The sequence below is a fragment of the Hippoglossus stenolepis genome, chromosome 10, assembly GCF_022539355.2.
Source record: "Hippoglossus stenolepis isolate QCI-W04-F060 chromosome 10, HSTE1.2, whole genome shotgun sequence".
NCBI lineage: Eukaryota > Metazoa > Chordata > Actinopteri > Pleuronectiformes > Pleuronectidae > Hippoglossus > Hippoglossus stenolepis.
Window position 1 is genome coordinate 1,950,570 of NC_061492.1, and position 19,938 is coordinate 1,970,507.

The 19,938-nt window shown below is 46.0% G+C and overlaps 1 protein-coding gene across 2 annotated transcripts in view; it reads left to right on the forward strand.

Annotated features, from left to right (window-relative positions):
• LOC124852625 (nesprin-2-like) overlaps positions 1–19,938 on the forward strand; it is a 40,703-nt gene that overhangs the window by 11,092 nt on the left and 9,673 nt on the right. For both annotated transcript variants that reach the window (XM_047341785.1, XM_047341786.1), the window contains 15 exons: positions 167–337; positions 952–1,085; positions 1,162–1,366; positions 1,733–1,915; positions 2,272–2,379; positions 3,155–3,309; positions 3,797–3,944; positions 4,248–4,342; positions 4,736–4,967; positions 5,702–5,896; positions 6,593–6,718; positions 7,276–7,431; positions 8,923–9,081; positions 10,257–10,423; positions 18,123–18,285. In XM_047341785.1, the coding sequence (XP_047197741.1) occupies positions 167–337; positions 952–1,085; positions 1,162–1,366; positions 1,733–1,915; positions 2,272–2,379; positions 3,155–3,309; positions 3,797–3,944; positions 4,248–4,342; positions 4,736–4,967; positions 5,702–5,896; positions 6,593–6,718; positions 7,276–7,431; positions 8,923–9,081; positions 10,257–10,423; positions 18,123–18,285 (2,397 nt within the window). The remainder of the gene's footprint in view (positions 1–166; positions 338–951; positions 1,086–1,161; positions 1,367–1,732; positions 1,916–2,271; positions 2,380–3,154; positions 3,310–3,796; positions 3,945–4,247; positions 4,343–4,735; positions 4,968–5,701; positions 5,897–6,592; positions 6,719–7,275; positions 7,432–8,922; positions 9,082–10,256; positions 10,424–18,122; positions 18,286–19,938) is intronic.

The window sequence follows — 19,938 nt, forward strand, 5'->3', positions numbered from 1 at the left end:
GAGTCTCTGTGGTTCTGAACTCAAACCGACGTGTGGAGCTGCCTCTGATTCTCTGTTTCTCTGATTCTCTGTGTCTCTGTTTCTCTGTTTCTCTGTGTCTCTGTGTCTCTGTGTCTCTGTGTCTCTGTGTCTCCGTCTCACTGGATCCTCTCCTCGTCTTCTCCAGAGTGACTCGGTGAAGCTGAGGCTGATCCCGGCTCAGCAGCTGTGGGACCGCGTGGAGACGAGTCTGAATCAGATGAAGCTGAAAACACTGAGCGTGTCTCAGACTCTGGTTTATCACAGCGACCCTCAGCTCTGCCTGCAGGCGCACAGGCGTCTGCATGAACGGCTGCAGGTACGAAACCATTTCAATCTGTTAGACCCAGGTTTTTATTTAGATCTGCATCAAATCACAGATTTTATTTCATCGAGTTCCACAATTTATTACTAGGAAATGGGTGAAAATGTCATTTGTCTGTTTAAAAGACGTTTTCTTTCTTGGCTCCATCCTTTCACCAAATTTACAAACATTTAACATCTTCAGTGTTTTAATGGTTGTTTTTAAAACTGAAAGTCTTGGGAACATGTGACTGTTCGTGCTGCTGCTGTTTTGCATCTTCATTTATGTTTGAGAGGACGTTTTTCTCTCGATACTTTAATATTTAATAATTACTTCTTATCGTGGTTCAGTCAAAAGGGATTGGTTTTTAGTTGGGCAGCATCAGACATTTAAACTCAAGGTGAACTTGTCAGAGGTTTTAGTTCCAAGTTTCCATTTATCTCATCCACATTAGATACAAACTCAAATACAAGGTTATAACATGTAAAGTAAAAATGTCTTGTTTATTTGATTTAATAATGTATTTAAATGAAAGCTTCTTGTGTTCATGTGCAGAATCGTTAATGATTCATGTTCAACTCCTGATAACTGTTGTGTTGTTGTGTTGTTGTGTTGTTGTGTTGAATCAGCTTCTTCACGAGGAGACAGAAGCTGCAGAGTCTCTGAGGGACGAGCTGAGTCAAACCGTCTCGTCCCTCAGAGACATCATCAGTCCTGAGGCTGCTGCGCTTCTCACCGAGCAGCTGGACAGACACACACACAGGTGAGACACACACACACACACAAACACAAACACAACACAACACAACACAACACACACTCACTCTCCTGTTTTTCAGTTGGACCGTGGCGTCTGGATCTGTGCACCAGCAGCTCCAGAGGAGTCAGGGGGTCCTGCAGGTCTGGGAGGTCCACGGGCGTCTGGAGGCGTCTTTCTCCCGACAGCTGCAGCAGCTGCAGAGCGACGTCACGTCCGCTCTGAGCGCGGCGCCTGCAGAGGACAACAGCACGGAGCAGGTCGCTGTCAAGGTGGACAAGCTTCAGGTGAGAGGGAAAGACATGCACAAGGGAAACGTTTCAGCAGGAACAAATCTGACATGAAAACAGGAAAAATCCCAAACACGACCTTTAAGTTTGTCACAGATCCAGTGTCTTATGTCACATTTCTACATTTTAGAGACTGAAGTGTGATTGAGCCCATTTGAGCTTTATTTAACAATCACTATGTCATGTTTTTGTTTTGAAGCAATATCTCCATGTAATTGTATTTGAGATCTGCAAGAAAGATAATTTATTACTTTAGAAACCTTTTGTTTTCCAAATCGCTGAACCAGAGTCGGTCTCTGTTTCCTGACCATCAGTTCTTTCTCAGACTCTCAGCTGAACTTTTCCTCTTCAATCTGTTTCCAGAGTCTCCTGCAGAGGGCGGACACTTCGCAGTCTGACCTGCAGGGGGTGCTGGAGGCCTCCAAGGACTTGACTGGTCACCTGGAACCTTCGGCTGCTGCTCTGGTCCAATCCCAGAGCAGGGTGTTGACACGTGGTGTCCTGCAGCTCGTCCAGAAGCTCACAGGGGAACTGGGTCAGCTGCAGGTACAAGTGCATGAAGGAATCTTCTTCTTTCTGTGGATTTACAGCTTTTTATTGAAACTTTCTGCTTATTTTACTTCTTCATAACCTGTTTGTGATTCAAAACTGTTGTTTCGTTGCTTCTAAATAATAATTTATTCACTTTATTGTAATTTTTCCATTGTTTTTAAAGTGTAATTCCATTTAGAAGATAGATTTTCAAGGCATCTTTATGTTCTTGTGCACATTTTAGCACAGACTCTGTGATATGTAGCTGTTCAGATGTTTCCCAGCCGGACACGGCCTCAGTGCATGAGCGTCACTGTGGCCTAGGAATTAACCCACAAAGGTCACGGGGTCGTGTTGTCGTGTGTGTGTAGGAGGAGCTGAGGCGGCTGCAGGAGTTTGGAGGCGTCCTGGAGTCAGTGGAGAGAAACCTGGAGGTTTGGACGCAGCGTCTGGACAACGTGGCTCAGGCAGGAGACCAGGTGAGACGCCATGAAGGGACAGCTTCATCGAGGTGGAGTCACGATAACTCTTCTTTATTATTATTATGATTCAAGCTTTATTTTAACAGATTAGAGAATAATCTGCATTTTTTTTACTTTCTTGGAACAAATCTGAAAAATTGCGGCTGTCTTTGTTTTATTCAAGACAAATTATTTAATTTAAAGATGTTTTTGGAGCCAGGCCTCATTTTTTTTACTCTTATTAAAAACACTGATCTGTTATAACCTTATTTTTATTTTACTTTTTCTCAACAATGTCACAAAGTGCTAAACAAAAAAAAGGTAAAAATAAAAACCAGACAAGGCAGTTGACTAAAAGGACATAAGAGATAAAACCTTGACAATTACTAAAATAAAACAAATGAAAACATTATTAAATAAATGTAAATCACACATTCTCAAACTCTTTCAGAAAGAGAAAGATTTTATCATGAAGATATTTAACTTTCCACTTTTCCTGTGAACTTTATTTTCACCTCATTTGAGTGAGTTTGTTTTCACGACTTCTGTTTCCAACGTCGAGACAATCCACAGAATTTAATTTTAAATCATGGTTTGTTGCAGCGGAAATTAATTGATTCTCTGAACATTTGACTCTGTCTGTGAGTCGTTACTCAAACTGAGGACTCAACAGGGACAGGAGACGACAGACGTGTCTGTAGGGCGTCTGTAGCGTGTCGTGTTTTGATGCCATGTGCTGCAGTCCAGACGGCTGTGATCCCTCTGAGTCTCTGATGCCTCCGTGTGTTTCCAGTCCGGCCTCCTGGAGCTGAGCGGCCGGTCTGCTGACCTGGACGTGCTCAACGAGCTGAGCTGCAGCCTGACGCCGGGCGACGCCGCAGCACGACACCTGCAGCGCCTCAACCGGCGCTGGGCCGACGCCGCCGCCAGAGCTGAGGAGGCCTGCAGGTCAGTGAGGGAGCAGATCCGAGCACACGAGGTTGAACACTGTGCTGGATTGAAGCTTCACTGAATTCAATCAGATGACATAACTCACATCGATGGATTGAACTGAATCGATTCTTTAGTGAATAAAACGTCAGAAAACGATGAAGAAATGAACTAAAACTCATCGTGTGAAGAGAAAAGCAGCAAATCCTCACGAAGCTGAAACCAGAAAATAATGATTATTACATATAATATTCTGTCAATAGTTATATTTGAATGTTAGTGATTAACACTGACCTGAATGAAAAGGATGAAAACCTCACAGTCAAACTAAAACTCCAAATTCCCCAAATCTAAGGTTTGATCAGATTTGTGACAGCAAATGGTTTATAAAGCAAACTCAAATCTTCTAACAAGCAATTTTTCTCAGAGGAATCGTTGCTTTTATTAAACTAAAACTAGATATTTACACCTGAAGTTAAATGAGTGTTGTGTGTGGCCTGTGCAGTGAGCTGCAGACGGAGTCGCTGAGGCAGCAGAGCTTCGAGCAGAAGTGTGGGAGCTGGATGTCCTTCCTGCAGAGGATGGAGGACGGTCTGGCTGTGGACGTGGCCGGATCGTACGCCGGCCTGCGGCAGCAGCTCTGCACACACAAGGTATCGAACACGAGTAACAGACTCACCGACACTCCGCTGTCCCTCTGCGGAGCCCAGACCTCCACCCAACAGTCCCCTATCAAGCTGAGCCATATCACGCACTGATCCTGGATCTGCTCCTTTGTCCAGATGCTCGTTGATAAATGTCTCATCCTTCCACCGAGTCTGATGGAAATCTGTTCAGTAGACTTTGTGTAATCCTGCCAACAAACAAATCGACACACGGGGTGAAAACATCACCGTCCTCTCGTGGAGGTGGAAAGTCCCAGAGACGTAACCCCGGTGTCTCCTGGTGTGTTTCAGCGGTTCCAGGCCGAGCTGTCCACCGGTCACCAGATCCTCCACTCGGTCATCACTGAAGCTCTGCACCTGCTGCAGAGAGGAGAGGTGGACGACAGGTAACCGATCACATTGTAATTCAGAAGAAGAATTGAGTCTGACATACGTGCGTCCTGTCGTCATCACTACGTGGGCGGAGTCGAACTGTACTTGACTCTGATTGGTCTGACCGATCCTCTCTGACCTTTCACACCAAACCAGGTGTGAATGAGCCGTCAAGCGTCTCCTTTATGTAAAGACAGGAAGAGACACAGCTTTTGTTTTGATCTCAGGAGGTGAAAAGGTCAAACTTTGATTTAATCTTCTTTGCTTTCAGCTCCTGTCGATTCAATGTTTGAGTTCAAAGAGAAATGTTTCCTTCAGATTTTCACGGTCTCCAGAGGCTGAATCGTTATTGACTTTTCATCTTGAGCCACGAGAAGGTCAAACACACGATGTCTCCGTGTTTTCAGGAGTGACTTCATCCTGAAGCTGGCCCAGCTCAGGGAGCACTGGCAGGGGGCGGTGCAGCGCGCCGACCAGCGGCGCTCCCTGGTGGAGGGGCTGGTGAGGCACTGGCACCTGTACAACCGCAGCCTGAAGAAGCTGCAGAAGTTCCTGTCGGACACGCACGCCCTGCTGCCCCCCACCGGGCCCCCCCGCTGCAGCCTGCAGCAGCTCAGGCGCTCGCTGAGAGACCTGCAGGTGGGAACCAGAATTCAGTCATTATTTATTATTTATCAAACTTTAACCCTCTGGGGTCTTAGGGCATTTTCTCAATTTGTACATGTCTTTAACTTTTTGCTGGCTGTACTGTAGCATGATACCAGTGTTAATTATCATTGACATATTAATAAAGATCTAGAAATCTTGATTTAGACAGGCGGGTGCATCAGAGCGTTAAATCTGGAGTACTGTATGTGTGTATTTAATCCAAATACAAGATTTCACTCAGAAATACTTATATCCCATAATTATACAGTCAATACTGCACTTACTTACTTATCTACTAATTTCCAGACTTTTACAAACCCAGAAAATGCTGGAAATGTTTATTTTGTGTATTTCCAAACGTGTAAAAGTTCCCTGCAGAGAGTTGATATTCACTGAGACGTTGTTTTATTCCGATTGAGACCAGTCGTCACCACAGACACAAGCAGAGAGAAACCAGAAGCTTAAAGGCTCGTTAAAGATTCAGAGATCTGTTGATTGCATTTCCCTGAAAAGAAAGAGATGAGATGAGGAAGAGATTTCTCATTGTTTTGAGTCTTTGATGATCATGAAAGGAGGCTGAGGAGATTTGGACTGAATGAAGCTGCAGTAAACTTTCTCTCTCCTGTTGATAGCAACTCATCAGTGAAGGTTCAGACATGTAAACCACAGATAGTTCGTTAGATCGTCGTTTCCTGTTTAACTCGGAGTCTCCTCCTCCTCCTCAGCACACAGAGCTGCTCTTCCAGAGGTATCAGTGCAGTTTCATCCACACGCTGGAGGTCGGCCGGCAGCTCTTTGCCATGGGGGACGAGGACACCCAGACTCAGCTGCAGACGGAGCTGGGGACCCTGCAGGAGGAGTGGGACAGCCTCCACTCTCAGCTGGGCCGGAGGGTGGACCTCACCGAAGCCATCGTCAAGGTACTCGGCCACTTTGGAATGTCTTTAGAAGGTCTTTAGAAGGTCTGGAGCATCTCTGGAGCATCTCTAGAGCATCTCTGGAGCATCAGCTGCAGGGACATTGGACACATCTGTAAACTCAGACTGAGCAAAACACTGATGACGTACAGGATTATTATTTATTAGAGAAGGAAGTGAGATCCAATCACAATCACAGGACACGTTTAAAATACCTGGTGTGAACTTGTGTGTCCACTTGTGATCCGATCACTCAGGACAGATGTTAAACCAGGTGTGAACGGAGCCAGATTCAGACAGAATAAGTAAAATCAAGTTTATTTCACAGACTCAAAGGTAAACATCAGATTTGACACACAAAAATGCACAAAAATACTCATAAACTCAACATTTTCTTAATTTTAATTAATTCTAACGACTCCTGTGTCTTCCTCGCTGCTGCAGCTCGATGTGATTTGTCTTAGTTTTTTATTTTCAACTCATTGGCTGTGGAGACATCTGGATGCTCCGTCCTCCATCTGTCCCCTTGCTCCCCCTGAGCAGCCAAGTTAATCCAATCAGCTTTAATTCACGACAGAAGACGTGTTTAGGAAGCAAAAGACAAAGAGATGCAATCGTTCTCTTGTCTTGTTTGTTTTTAAAAGCCTGTCGCATTGATCGGATCAGTCGGATTCTGATTTGCTTCTCCGTGTGTCTCAGAACTGGGAGCGCTGCGAGGCCGGGCTGGCCGGCAGCGACCTGCAGCTGAAGGACGTGAAGACGCTGGTGAACCAGCTGATTCCAGAGTGGGACGAGGAGCTGCAGAGGAACGAGAGACTCAACAAGGTGCATCTGCAAACACCCGCTCACACGGACACTAACTATTTAAACTAAACCTGCAGAAACTCACAGGCTGTGATGAGTAGAATAAATGAATGAGCCTGCAGGAGTTTGAGCAGTAACACACACACACACACACACACACACACACACACACACACACACACACACACACACACACACACACACACACACACACACACACACACACACACTGAGCCTTCAGGCAGTTGGACGAGGGAGGGACATCACTCAAAGTTTCAAAGCCAAGTTGGAAACCAGTTTTACTCACAACTCATCGCCTCCGACCCATCAGAGCCTTTATCCTCCATCCCTTCCCCTCCCTCTGCTGCCCCTCACCCCTCCCGGCCCGGCCCTTAATCCTCTCTCTCTCTGGGCGTGGAGAACCACAAGAGAGAGAGAGAGAGAGAAGAGAGAGAGGGAGTGAGGGGCAGAGAAAGAGAAAGGGGGCCGGCAGTGTCAGGGAGTAGCTGTGGGCGAGCGGAGCTGTGGAGGGGGTCTCTGACAGTTTGTTGTGGTGCTCCCTGTGCTATGGTATGCAGGAGAACGAGGACTCCCTGGTGGACTGGGCCGAGAGCCTGACGGAGCTGAGCACCATGAAGACGGATCTGTCCCAGTACATCATCGCTGACGACGTCCTGCTGCTGCAGGAGCAGGTGGAGCACCTGCACTGTCAGTGGGAGGAGCTGTGCCTCAAGGTGCGTCTGCTGGGTCCATGTGGTTTTTAAGAGATGTTGATTTACTAAATGTTAAAAATGCCACAGAAGTTCACTTTGTCATGTTTTGCTTTAACCAAGTGTGAGTGTGTTCACCTCCTTTGCTTAAAAACATTTTTAAAAGCTTATATTTGAATGTAAATGTGTTTTTTCTGGTGTGTCGAGTCCAATTCAACAAGAACAATCATTTGAAGGTGCAGATATTCATTCAAAGTGCTATTTACTTCTCAAATAGACATTTCCTTTGAGGCAGCAAAACTCAAACTGTTCATCAGCTCGTTCTGGTTCTTTATTTAAACTTGTTGATGTTGACTCTGAATGAACCTGGAGTATGTGGCTGCATCTTTGGAAACTCAAGCATCTCCCCCATGGTTTAACATGTAGTTCTGTGGATGGAGCTTCACAGTGTGAGTTCAGTAAACGCTTTCAGTTGATGTGTTAATCTGGTTTGAGACAAATGAAGTTAAGTCTCCACGGGGAAGTCATTTCAGGAGTTAAGATGGAATCTTTTCTGCCCCAGGGACCTGGATTCAAGACCAGAAACACGTCCTCACACTTTCTACCTGTGGACTTGTTGTGTTTTTTTCTTCTTCAACCTGTCGCCTGTCACATCTCCGACATGTTAGTTTGAAGAAGGTGAAGCACGTGGGACCAGCAGCCTGTAGCTGTCACTCACTTTGTGTTTTCAGACGACAGCAGGTCCGACGATTCAGCTCAGAAGTTCGAAGTTTGCTCTGAGGCTAAAAGGCTCAAAGCAGAAACTCAGACTTTTCTAATTCAATCAGAAGTTGAATCTTACAACGTGTTTGTGGTCGTCGTCTCGTCTGCTGCACAACATGTTGATCTGCATCGGGGCCTTTTGGGGGTTTTCCAGTCGTTAGTGTTAAAAGTCTGGGGGTGTCATTGTGTGAACGAGGGAACAGATGGTGACGGAGGAGAAAAGTTGAAATGAGCCGAGAGGAGCTTTTGTATGAAAATGAGTTTGGGGGAAGGGAAGGTGATCCCACTGTCTTTCACTTTTCTCCGTCAGAGTCTTTCTCTGTGTTTATTCGCTCAGTTTCCTCCAGTCAGACGCTCTCTGTCGCCTCCTGGGGAAGAGTCCAGAGAAGTGGACGAGTGCTGCTCTTTGGTTTTCGGTGGAAAAGTCGTGTTGAGATGTAAATGTGCCTTCGCTGAGGAGGTTGTGTCTGATTGTGCAGCTGCTCTCTGACCTGAAGCTTCCAACACCCTTAGTAACACGTCTGGTTCCTGTCAGAGTGAATCCATGTGAGGCTGCATCCACACCACAACGACGTTTTCAAACTAAAACAGCACCGGCAGCGATTCCAAACTTAAGACTATAAGACTCTGGAGTATTGGGGAATTTAAAATGTTGTTCAGATATTACGACATCAGCAATGAGACGTGCTCACACAGTAACTGAGCATCTTGAAGTGATTAACGCTTGTTTCCGTTCTGCCCTGCGACCCTCAGGTGTCTCTGCGCAAACAGGAGATCGCCGACCGCCTGAACGCCTGGATCATCTTCAACGAGAAGAACAAGGAGCTGTGCGAGTGGCTGACGCAGATGGAGAACAAGGTGCCGAACAGCTCCGACCTCAACATTGAGGAGATGGTGGAGAAGCTCAAGAAGGTACGAGGCTGCGGCAAAGAGGCACAGTTAATAATGACCACAGGTGTGAATGTGAGAGTGAATGTTGGGTCAGCTATGACCCTGGTGACCTGGTGACCTGGTGACCCCCGTCTCTCTGCCGACATCAGCCGGGATCCAGCTCCTCCTGCGACCCCTGAAGGATGAACTCTAATAATATGATAACAGCTGGATGGATGAATGGAGCTGTGTGGGAGCATGATGATTAAATATAAAAGCTTTCATCCGGCCAATTCTCCATGTTTCTGTTGAGTCACATTGATCGAGAAACCGTCTCTGAACAAACTCCTTCAAACTTTATCACTGAAACACACAGTTTGTTTCTGCTGTGTCATGATTTCTGCTCTGAGCTGCTGTGTGTAGGGACGATGTGAGGGGGGGGAAGCTTTTCAAAGAGCCGTGAATCGTTAAAGAGACGACAGCTGTTTGCAGCTCCAGCGGGGCCACGCGGGTTTGTTTTGTGTTCAACTCAGGGCCCTTTCATTTGTCACGGTGTGTGTGTGTGTGTGTGTGTGTCTCTCTGTGTGTGTGTGTGTGTGTGTGTGTGTGTGTGTGTGTGTGGGATGGGGGATTGGAGGGAAGTAGAAGTTGCTCTGACTTGCTCCTGAAGCCCAAACAACTTATTGCCCCTGCAGGGGGGGTTTAACGCTTTTCAACCCCCGGAGCTTTGAATCTTAATGTTTTGCTCCGACAACACTTTCATTTTGAAATGGATCGACTCTGCCACAGATCTGACGTCTGCTCGACTTCAGGGTTTCAGAGCCACTAGAACAGAGACGTTTGTAAAACTCTGTAAAACTTCCAAAGTTGGAACTTTTCATGACTTTTTTAAAAGAATTTTATATTAGTAAAGAATTCCTCACAGACCAAAAAGAAAAATGTTTATGAGGTGAATTTACTTTTTAAATTGTAGTAATTTGTCTCAAATATAAATGTTACATGAAAACTAACAAGATTATTATTTGAAAGTCTGTGTTTTAAGTTTTATTAATTGTTTCACTATATAAAATCTGTATTTATGCTGTTAATGTCAAGACTGACATGATTAAACTGAATATTTCCACCATCACTTCCTCTGGAAACCTGAACTGTCACTTATCCGCGTCTCTTCTTCTTCTTCTTCTTCTTCTTCTTCTTCTTCTTCTGCTCGTCATCAGGATTGTATGGAGGAAATCAACCTATTCAGCGAGAACAAAACGCACCTGAAGCAGCTCGGAGAACAGCTCATCAGCGCCAGCAACAAGACGAAGGAGACGGAGATCAACGACAAGCTGAAGGACATCAACGAGCGCTGGCAGCATCTGTTCGACCACATCGAGGCCAGGTAGGAAGGGAGGGCACAAAGAGAGTCTTGTAGTCCGAGGCTGCGTCCTCACTCTGTGTTAGTTTGGAAAGTTTGGAAACACTGTTGATCCTCTCTTAGTTGCGGCTGCGTTTTACTCTGGATGATCAGGGACTTATAGCAACGTTTAGATGATTTCCCATAAAACCTGTTGCTTCTTTCTGTGATTTCAAGACATATCTTGAAGCCAGAATTCCTCTGGTGCAGCTTCATCGGTGCGTTGTGGGGGAAACAGGAAGAGAGCCCAGCTGTCAGTCCACCGCTGCTGCAGATTAAGGCTCCGAGCCGACAGAGGATAGAGCGATATTATTTCTATTAATCCATAAATGCAGATCTCATTCCAACACACAGAGGAGAGGCGGCTGTGGAGCCCCTGAAATCGTCCGTCCAGCAGCTTAGTGCCACTTTGCTCCCGATCTGCACGAGAGCAGCGTTATGCAATGTGACTGACAGGTGCTCGTGTAGAAGCTGGACGTGAACAGAGACACATGAAACCATCAGCTGGTCCAGGTTTCATTTTACATGATGGGTTCACGTCCTGCTGCCAAAGTTTGAGACGATGAAAAGTTAAATCCGTCTTCCTCCTGCCTGCGTCGTTCTGTGTAGAACCCGTCCAATTTATCTGATGGCTAATATGAAAACCACCATTCTACAGAATAAACAATGCAGAAAAGATTTGCATTTATAGATTTAGATTTTACGTTAAAACAGGAAAGGAGTATAAAAATATATCTGTTTGTTATGTTATATTCTTTCAGACTTTATTCTAGTGTTTACCTGCAGATTCTAAGAATCTCTGAAACTGAAGAAGTCTCTTGATTGAGATGTGAAACGTCTTCAAGAAACACAAAGGGGTGATGTGTCTCTGGCCCCGTTCACACCTGGTGTTAACGTGTGGCCCCGCGTGTGGCGCCCTGTATGCAAATAAACACGTCGATTATTCCGCTTGTAAAGATGCGATGCATGGTGGGACGCAGCGAGGAGAAGAAGAGCTGCTCGCACTTTAAATGACGCCTCCTCTGAACGTGGTCTGGTGGGATTGGATCGCTATCCCACCTGAGTGCGTTCACACCTGAACTCAGAGCTGCCCACTTGTGATCAGATCCCAAAAACCACATGTTGATACCAGGTGTGTACGAACTCCTGAAGGATTCTACTGTTTGCATTTGACCTTCACTTTATTAAAGCATCATCGTTATATTTTAGTTGGAAAACAGGGACTTGGACCCAAAAGGCTGCAATATGAACCTTCTGCTTTCTGTCTGCTCTAGTTTGAATAGTCTAACTCTTGTGTTCTGCATAAGATCGAGGCTGATCTCAGGATCCAGCGTCATGTTCCTCTCGCTCTCCGTCAGTTACTCAGATTCCTCGTGGTGGAACAGGACAGTGGTTCTCACCGTCCTCGCTGTGCGGCAGGACGCACGCAGGGTGGTCGAGTGCATGCCAATTACATCTCCAGCAAACAAACAGGACAGTGGGTTTAAAGTGGTGACTGATAATTGCCTGTTGTGTGACGGTGAAATGATTCAACGTGCAGCAGTTTGATGAGCAGAGCCTGGTGGGTTGGACCAGTGCAGGGGGGGGATGGTGGGTTATCCCCCACGAGAGCGACTTAGATCGGCCATATGGTGACGGCTCGGGACAGACGCCTCAAACTTAGAGAGAAGTGTGATTTCAGAATATATCTCTGAATATATAAGTGGTAACAGAAACTGAGGGTGGATCCTCGGGTCAGTTTCACAGCTGACGGGTCGTTAGTGTGTCGGCCATCTTTAACAAGAGGGAGCATAACGCACAATAGACGCCCTCCTCCTCCCCCCCCCCCAGGGACGGACCAGTGTAACGAGGCTAAGCCCATTAATGAGCCGCTGCTGAGGCACGAGCCGCGTGGCTGTGATGGAATGTGCAGCTGTCACTGTCTCATTTACATTGTTCTGATACCAGAGACACAGAAAAGACCTAGTTCTGATTCTCAGTTTGCAGGAAACCGTTAACGGCCGTTACGTCCACTCGCTGGTGTTGAGTCCAAACTGGGAAACCAGCGTCGTTATGGAGTTGGATTCGAAGCTTTGAGATGAATTTTGATTTGAACTCGGTGACTCAAATCTTATCATTTCAGAGGTTTTGATTTAGAATCTGAACCCACAGATCGGAGGCTCGGCCTGGAGCTGGGGGGCATTAAGCCGATAAACGGGGGGAGGGTCCCCACAAGCGGCTTAACATGACCAGGAAGTAATTTCATCATCGTCATATCACACACCTCAAAACCATCAGGTGTGTGTGTGTGTGTGTGTGTGTGTGTGTGTGTGTGTGTGTGTGTGTGTGTGTGTGTGTGTGTGTGTGTGTGTGTGTGTGTGTGTGTGTGTGTGTGTGTGTGTGTAAAGTAGCAGACAGGGCTGAAAGTAGATTTGTAGATCAGTGGGCTTCGGCCTTCACTTAACCCCCCACCCCGCCCGCCACCCCCCACGACTCTGAGCTGGCACTGCAGGAAGCTGAGTAGAACCAAGGTGCTGATAACTGCTGCACTTTGTTTTTCTTTGCTTCGACTCAGAGTAAATATTAGTTTAGTTGAAGCTAAAGTGGAAAAGCCTAAACATGCAGTACCACTAGTTGCCACTAGATGCAAATCATGTCCAAAAACAAGTCCTGCAACTTAGCGACTTTGGAAAAAGTTGATTCCATTCAGGATTTAAGTCGATATAACAGCTGATAGAAAACAGTATTTTTGGTTCTCATGTCGTAGTCGTAGATATTCAGCTGCTGCTCGATGTTCGCTCGTCTCACGTTTTCCTTCACTTCAGCAGGACAACGACCATCTTCCGAATCTTCCTCTAGAAACCAACACTTCCGACTCTGCCAACGTGTGATCCAGATCGTTGTCTGTAAATAAAGATGGACGACATGACTGCTACCAAAAAGTTAAGCTTTTGCCCCCTAGTGGCTGGCCACAGTATGCCTCCTCCTTGTCAGCTAAAAGCATCATAGGACACATGGGTTTGATCTTAGTTATTTGATGTGTCATGGTTGAGACGTCTTGATTGACAGATGAGACTGACTCACAATTGGTCGAGCGCGTTTGATGCCTCGGCTCCACCCCACGATCGTTTTGGCTTCATTTCCTGAAAGCAGGAGGAAGTGGAGACACGTCAACGTCGTCCATCTTTATTTCCAGTCTTGGACTCTACAGCATCACATGATGGCGTCGGGCTCCATTGACCCACGCTGAATCCTACACGGCTCAGATTTTGTCGCGGTCCACTCCACAGACGTGACGGGATCCTGCGGTCGGTCCCGTTGCCGGAGTCCGGCCGCACTGTGTCACATGTTTGGATAGGCAGTGGATGGGCAGTGGTGGCGTTGGAGAGGAGCTGACTCAGAGGCGCTGATGACCGTCGTGTCCTCGGCCTTTGTCTGCGTCTCGCATCACTAAGTTATGGCAGATGACTGCTGAGGTCTGACTTGCTGGGGGATTAGAAGCGTTGACACTGTCTCGCTGCCTTTGTCCCCCAAAACAAACCGGGTGCTCCGTCACCGGCCCTGCAGCTGCCGTCTGCTGACACCAGCCTTTGTGCCGACGGGCCCTCGGCCTCGGGGGCCACCGGGGGCCACCGTCCTCCCTCCTCATTGTCTGAGTGTAAGATGCACGCGAGGCAGGCGTCTTTTAAAAGACAATCCCCTCCTCCTCCCTGTCGTCCTCCTCCGTCTCCTCACACCTGGCACATGTGCACATTTACTTCTTTACAGTGTTTTGTGTCTGAATTACAGTTTGTCCAGTCGTTAATTTCAAGTGGAGCTTTTTGCACATTATTTAGTGTCGCGTTGTCGAGCGCTCTAACGCCGACATAAAAGAAATGAAGTGCGCGCTTAATGGACCCTCGTTCTTTTCAAGTGGTCCTATTTTTGGTCGTCATGGTGACGACGTGGAGCGTTCCATGGTGGAACAAGGGATTGTGAACCGGAGGGATGGAGAATCTGATAACTCATGTCCGAGTGTGAGCGACTGTGCTGCTGATATGAGGGTTTTGATTCTAATCTCCACAGCTTGAACATCTTCCTAAAAAAGGAGCATAAACAGAGATATAGAACATGATAATATAATTTAACGTCTGTTCTAAAACACTGTGGTTGGAACCTTTGTGTGGGAAACACTTTGGAGCCATGAGTCTGAATCAATTCGAGATAATGCAGTGGTTCGAGGATCCTAAAACAAATCCATACTGATACGTTTTCATTTTAAAACCTGTATTGAATAATATAAAGTTATTATTATTATTATTATTATTATTAAGACACCTGAAAACACAATGAATGAATGAACATCAGGCAAAAGGGTTGAATAGAAATGGAAAGATATGAATTCGGCAGCTGATAAATATTTATCTCTATAAATAAATAACGAGAAAACTTACGAAGTGATTCACTCGTGCGAGCGTCTGTTTTCAACATTCAACAGCAAACTAGTTTTTAAAGACACACTGTTAAACTCGCTGCTTGTTTTCAGATGTGCAGCCGCTCCCTGTTTCACACCTGGTGATAAATACCATGTTGGCATCGTGGCCCATGAATGAAACCACCGCAGACATTATCATAACGGACACTTGTACGTGAATATACCAGAAAGCCATTAGTCCGACACATGGAGGACGTTATGTATCCCAGGTCTGAAAGGAGCTTTAGATTTCTCCATCTTCTCCTCCACCTGTTGCGGCGTCGACCTTCAGACGTGTTATTTATTAGTGCGCTTATTGCTCCGGACCCCGGGCGGCTTTCTCTGCGATGGAAGGAGGCGGCAGATGGACTTTTCTCCAGGAGGAGGTTTCCCGCTGTGTGTGTGTGTGTGTGTGTGTGTGTGTGTGTGTGTGTGTGTGTGTGTGTGTGTGTGTGTGTGTGTGTGTGTGTGTGTGTGTGTGTGTGTGTGTGTGTGTGTGTGTGTGTGTGTGTGTGTGCGTGTGCGTGTGTCGGCAGCTTCGATAATGTCCGAGGTCCAGAAGCAGCGTCGGACAGCTGCACCTGTAATCTGCTCAAGACCTGGACTGACTTCAATGAGCTTCTGTGCTTTGTTCCCGGTTGTGGACTCTGTTGATGTAGGTCTGCGCTGGTGTCACCGGATATTCTATATTTTATATATTCTTATACTTTTACAGATATTTTACACCTTGAATATCTCATTTTCTGCTCGTACAGTACGTGTCACCCTGCTGAGTGAAGCTGAAGTGAGGAAATACAAACGCGTGTCCTTCTGCAAATCTAAAGGCAATAGACTATATATGAGATTTATAAAGTTCTGTTGGTTAAATCTGTTTGTTGTTAAATGTTATTACTCTTTTCTTTATTTTTAAGGATTTTGCCTTTTTACATTCATCAGATTCATTTTAAATCATTTGTTGATTTAACGAACTGGATCTTTAGTAGAATAAAGAAATAAAAGGTCGAACTTCAGGTGATGACTAGTTAGTTAAGTGTGTTGGGATCTGAGCTAAATGGAATATGATCATTATAAGTATGTTTTCATTAGAATAGAACGGAAAAAAGCAAACACTGGCTGCTGAGATGTTGCAAACTTCAATTATCAGTCAACAGAAAATTAATTGGTTTGATGGAAGAAAAAGAAAAATGACAAACTGGCTTTTTAAAGCGTTTAAAATTTGAGGATTTCATATTTTTTTCTACTTTATGTCACATCCTATATTTATCATTTTGGCAGTTTGAAGCCACCTTGTTCACTTTCTTCAGCATTTAATGTAATAGACTATTATTTAAAACCTATAGTTGCTTCAGGTTTCAGAAAGATGCTCCTGACTCTGTGTCCCAGAGTGAACCTGTTCCAGATGCTTGTGGAGGAGAGAGGATGGAGAGAGGGAAGGAGGAGGAGGAGGGGACTGCAGAGGAGGAAGAGGAGTGATGGGAGGGGGGGGGGGGGCAGAGCTCTTTATATCGGATGAGCCATCGCTACGGAGTCGCCTCCTCACCAGCCCGTAAGTACCTCTCTCCCTGATCCCCAGCCCTCATCTCGCGTCCGGCTGGCGTGAGGCTGAGGAGGCCGGCGGCTGAATGGGGAGCAGATCGGGGGGGTTTTGTTGTGATAAAGAGGAGAAGAAGCAGGAGGAGGAGGAGGAGGAGAGACGGAGAGCAGGGGAGCAGGGGAGAAGGGGGATGGGCCAGGCTTTGTCAGTGCAGTGCAGGCATGTAGGCGGACGCACGCCGACACATTCAGAGCAAATTGAGCTCAGATCCAGTTGTCTTGTTGTTGTGTGTTGGTTTGTGTGGCAGCGTGGGCAGCAGGAGTGTGTGTGTGTGTGAGTCTGTGTGTGTGTGTGTGTGTGTGTGTGTGTGTGTGTGTGTGTGTGTGATGCTGTGAGTCGTACACGGTCGCAGCAGCAGCATGTTTTTGATGACACCGATGTTGTTCTCCGCCCCTTCATCCACTGCCACGTCCTCGCATGCTGGAGACGCAGGAAAACCCCCAGCGTGCACCTGCATGCACACAAACACATGCACACAAACACATGCACACAAACACATGCACACAAACACATGCACACAAACACATGCTCATGCAGCTGCATCTGGAGACAACATCTGGACAGTAGCATGTGTCCCAGCATTCAAATCACCAAAATGTGCCTCCTCAGTCTCAGGTGACGTAGAAAGCAGCGTCTGTGTTTCTCTACATTTTGGTAAATGCAGAAATCTTGATGAAAACAATCAGGCACATTTAGTGGACTGATATCTATGAGTGTGTGTGTGTGTGTGTTCTGGTGCAGCTTCAGTGAACTTAAGGGACTGTTGGGCTTTGGCGATATGAGCAACTACTTGATTTCTTGGGTTGTGCAGTTTAATCTGTTTCTGTTCTCGTCTGATCAAACTTTTTTCCAACTCAAGGTTCATGGAGTGGAGATATTCCTCCAGAAATATACAGATAAACATATATTATTATGTAGAAATATGAATCTGTTTATCGATGTTCTGCTGAAATCATTGGGCAGAAGTCACACAACCTACATAAGTGTATATTTGTTTAAGGACAATGACAGAACTGCAAAGTGAACACAGTCGGAATCACACACTCACAGACACACACACACACACACACACACACACACACACACACACACACACACACACACACACACACACACACCAGGTGTTTTGGGTGGAATCCTCTCAGTCACACTCAGGTGGTGTGGTGACCCTCTCTGCATTGTGCTGCTGCGTGTGGAGCTGATGTAGGTCACTGACCTGAGAGCAGAGCTGGAATGCAGCCTCTCTCTCTCCCTCTCTCTCTCTCTCTGTCTCTCTCTCTCTCTCTCTGTCTCTCTCTCTCTCTCTCTCTCTCTCTCTCTCTCTCTCTCTCTCTCTCTGAGACAACACCCAGCTCTCAGTCAGATGTGGGTCAACCATAAATGCTCCTGTTTTGTCATACGTGAGAACGATAGCAGATAGACGATCTGCCACAGAGCTGCAGTCTGCTGCCTGGTGCTTTTCAGTTAATTTGCACAAACTAATTATTTTAAGTATTAAAATCTGACTAAAACAAATTCATGGCTCAATAACCTGAGGCCTCTGGTTTGATTGTGGGTCAGATGCTGTTGTTGCAACACGAACACTGGACCCAGATGTTTCACGCTTCTGGTTGAAATGTGACGTTGCACTTCATAAGGTGGAGTTCTTCCTCCTGCAGGGTGAGGAAGCTGAAGGAGACGCTGGTGACGGTGCAGCAGCTCGACAAGAACATGAGCAACCTGCGGACGTGGCTGTCGCGCATCGAGGCGGAGCTCGCCAAGCCGGTGGTCTACAACGTCTGCCACGGAGATGAGATCCAGAGGAAACTGGCCGAGCAGCAGGTGAGCAGAGACGGACAGATCTGTTTATGAGGTTATGTTTTCGTCTTATTTGATTGTTTGTCAGCATGAATACACAAAAACTGTTGGGTCTCGACCAAAGAGGAACCCTGGATCAGGGGGCAGACTCAGGGATATTGAGATAGAACATGTTTTGATATTTTCGTTGATTTCTTGGATCTCGTGGAAATAAATCAGGCAAGTTGAATCAATCCTCTTCAAAGAATTGAATTTAAAAAGGTATCTTTAGAGGACTGATATTTATGAGTGAAATCTGAATCTCTAAGTGGGCGGTCGGGCCTTGGTGGAGGTTTGAGCTCCACTTAGTTAGTTTATTTAATTTTATCGTTATGTTATATTATTTTATCCTTTTGAAAAGCACTTTGTGATTTTGATAATATAATTTTTGTGAGATTCACCAAACAATTAGAGTCGTCAGTAAAAGAGAAAAAGACAAATATAATTCCCTCTTCCAGAAGAACCAGGTGTAAAAAGCAGTTTTAAATGTGCCCTGAGCAGAATGGAGACTCACCACAGGTTCTTTAAGAAACCCTAACCCCCTCCACTGATGCTCGCCTGCTTGTGTTATTTCCACCCTGTCGTAATAACCGAAGTGTGGGGTAGCACGTGCTGCAGAGTGGAATCTCAGCACGCTGCAGGAGGAGGGGGTGTTTGTGGCACGCCGGGCTGAGAGATGGTAAATGCACTGAGAGCCGGACTTCACAGGGTGCCCCCAAAAAGAGGAAATGGACTTCAGCCTGCAGTGGCTCGTACGGCTACTTTAGCAAATGGAGGAAAGTTGTTTGTTTGAGAGGAAGTGGAGCTGCAGGAAGGAAACTACAAACTACAATCATTTCACTATGATTTATATTGATATAATATATATTATCAATACAAATGATAGTATTTTCTTTATTTTTAAAGGTCGACAGCTTGTTTCGTTCAATGCAGACGTCGACCCCAGAAAACCAGCGTTTGTTAAACAAAGTCTTTGGAAGTATTTGTTCACTATGGTCAGAGATAACGAACAGTTCTCCTGCTGTTGAAGCCTCAACCTGCCGCCATGTTCTTACAGCACCCAACAAATCATCACGGTAATCCTGGTGATTAAACAGCACAAGTAACCGTCTGGAATTTTCCTACGGTAAGACGTGAAACCGGAAATCGATTCATCTCTAGTAAACGCACCAGGTTCTTCGTCGTCGTCTTTATTCTGAGAGTCTAGACGCTGACGCTGCACCTTTTGCAGCATCTCGTGCATCAAACTTCCAGGCGTTGGCTTGTAAATAACCATGAACATTTGTTTGTGATGTAACAAAATGCATTTGATGGTCATGCAAATGGCTGCAGGTGAACTAGACATTTGTTATTTTAGATTTATGATGGATTTTTTAACCGTGAATGAAGGTCACGTCTGAGTGAGCAGACTTTTAAAACAAGTCTTGATCTGGAGAGGATCCGTCAGACAAATTGGACAATTGGATTTTACTTCCCGTCTGAATTTGGACAGTGAGGAGGAGGAGGAGGAAGGACACACGTCTGAAGACAGAAATAACAGACAGAAAACCTTGTTGTGGAGAGAACTGAAAGAGACGGGACTTCTGTATTTTAGAGGAAAGAAAGGCTGCAGCTCGCTCCATTAGTGGATGAGGGACA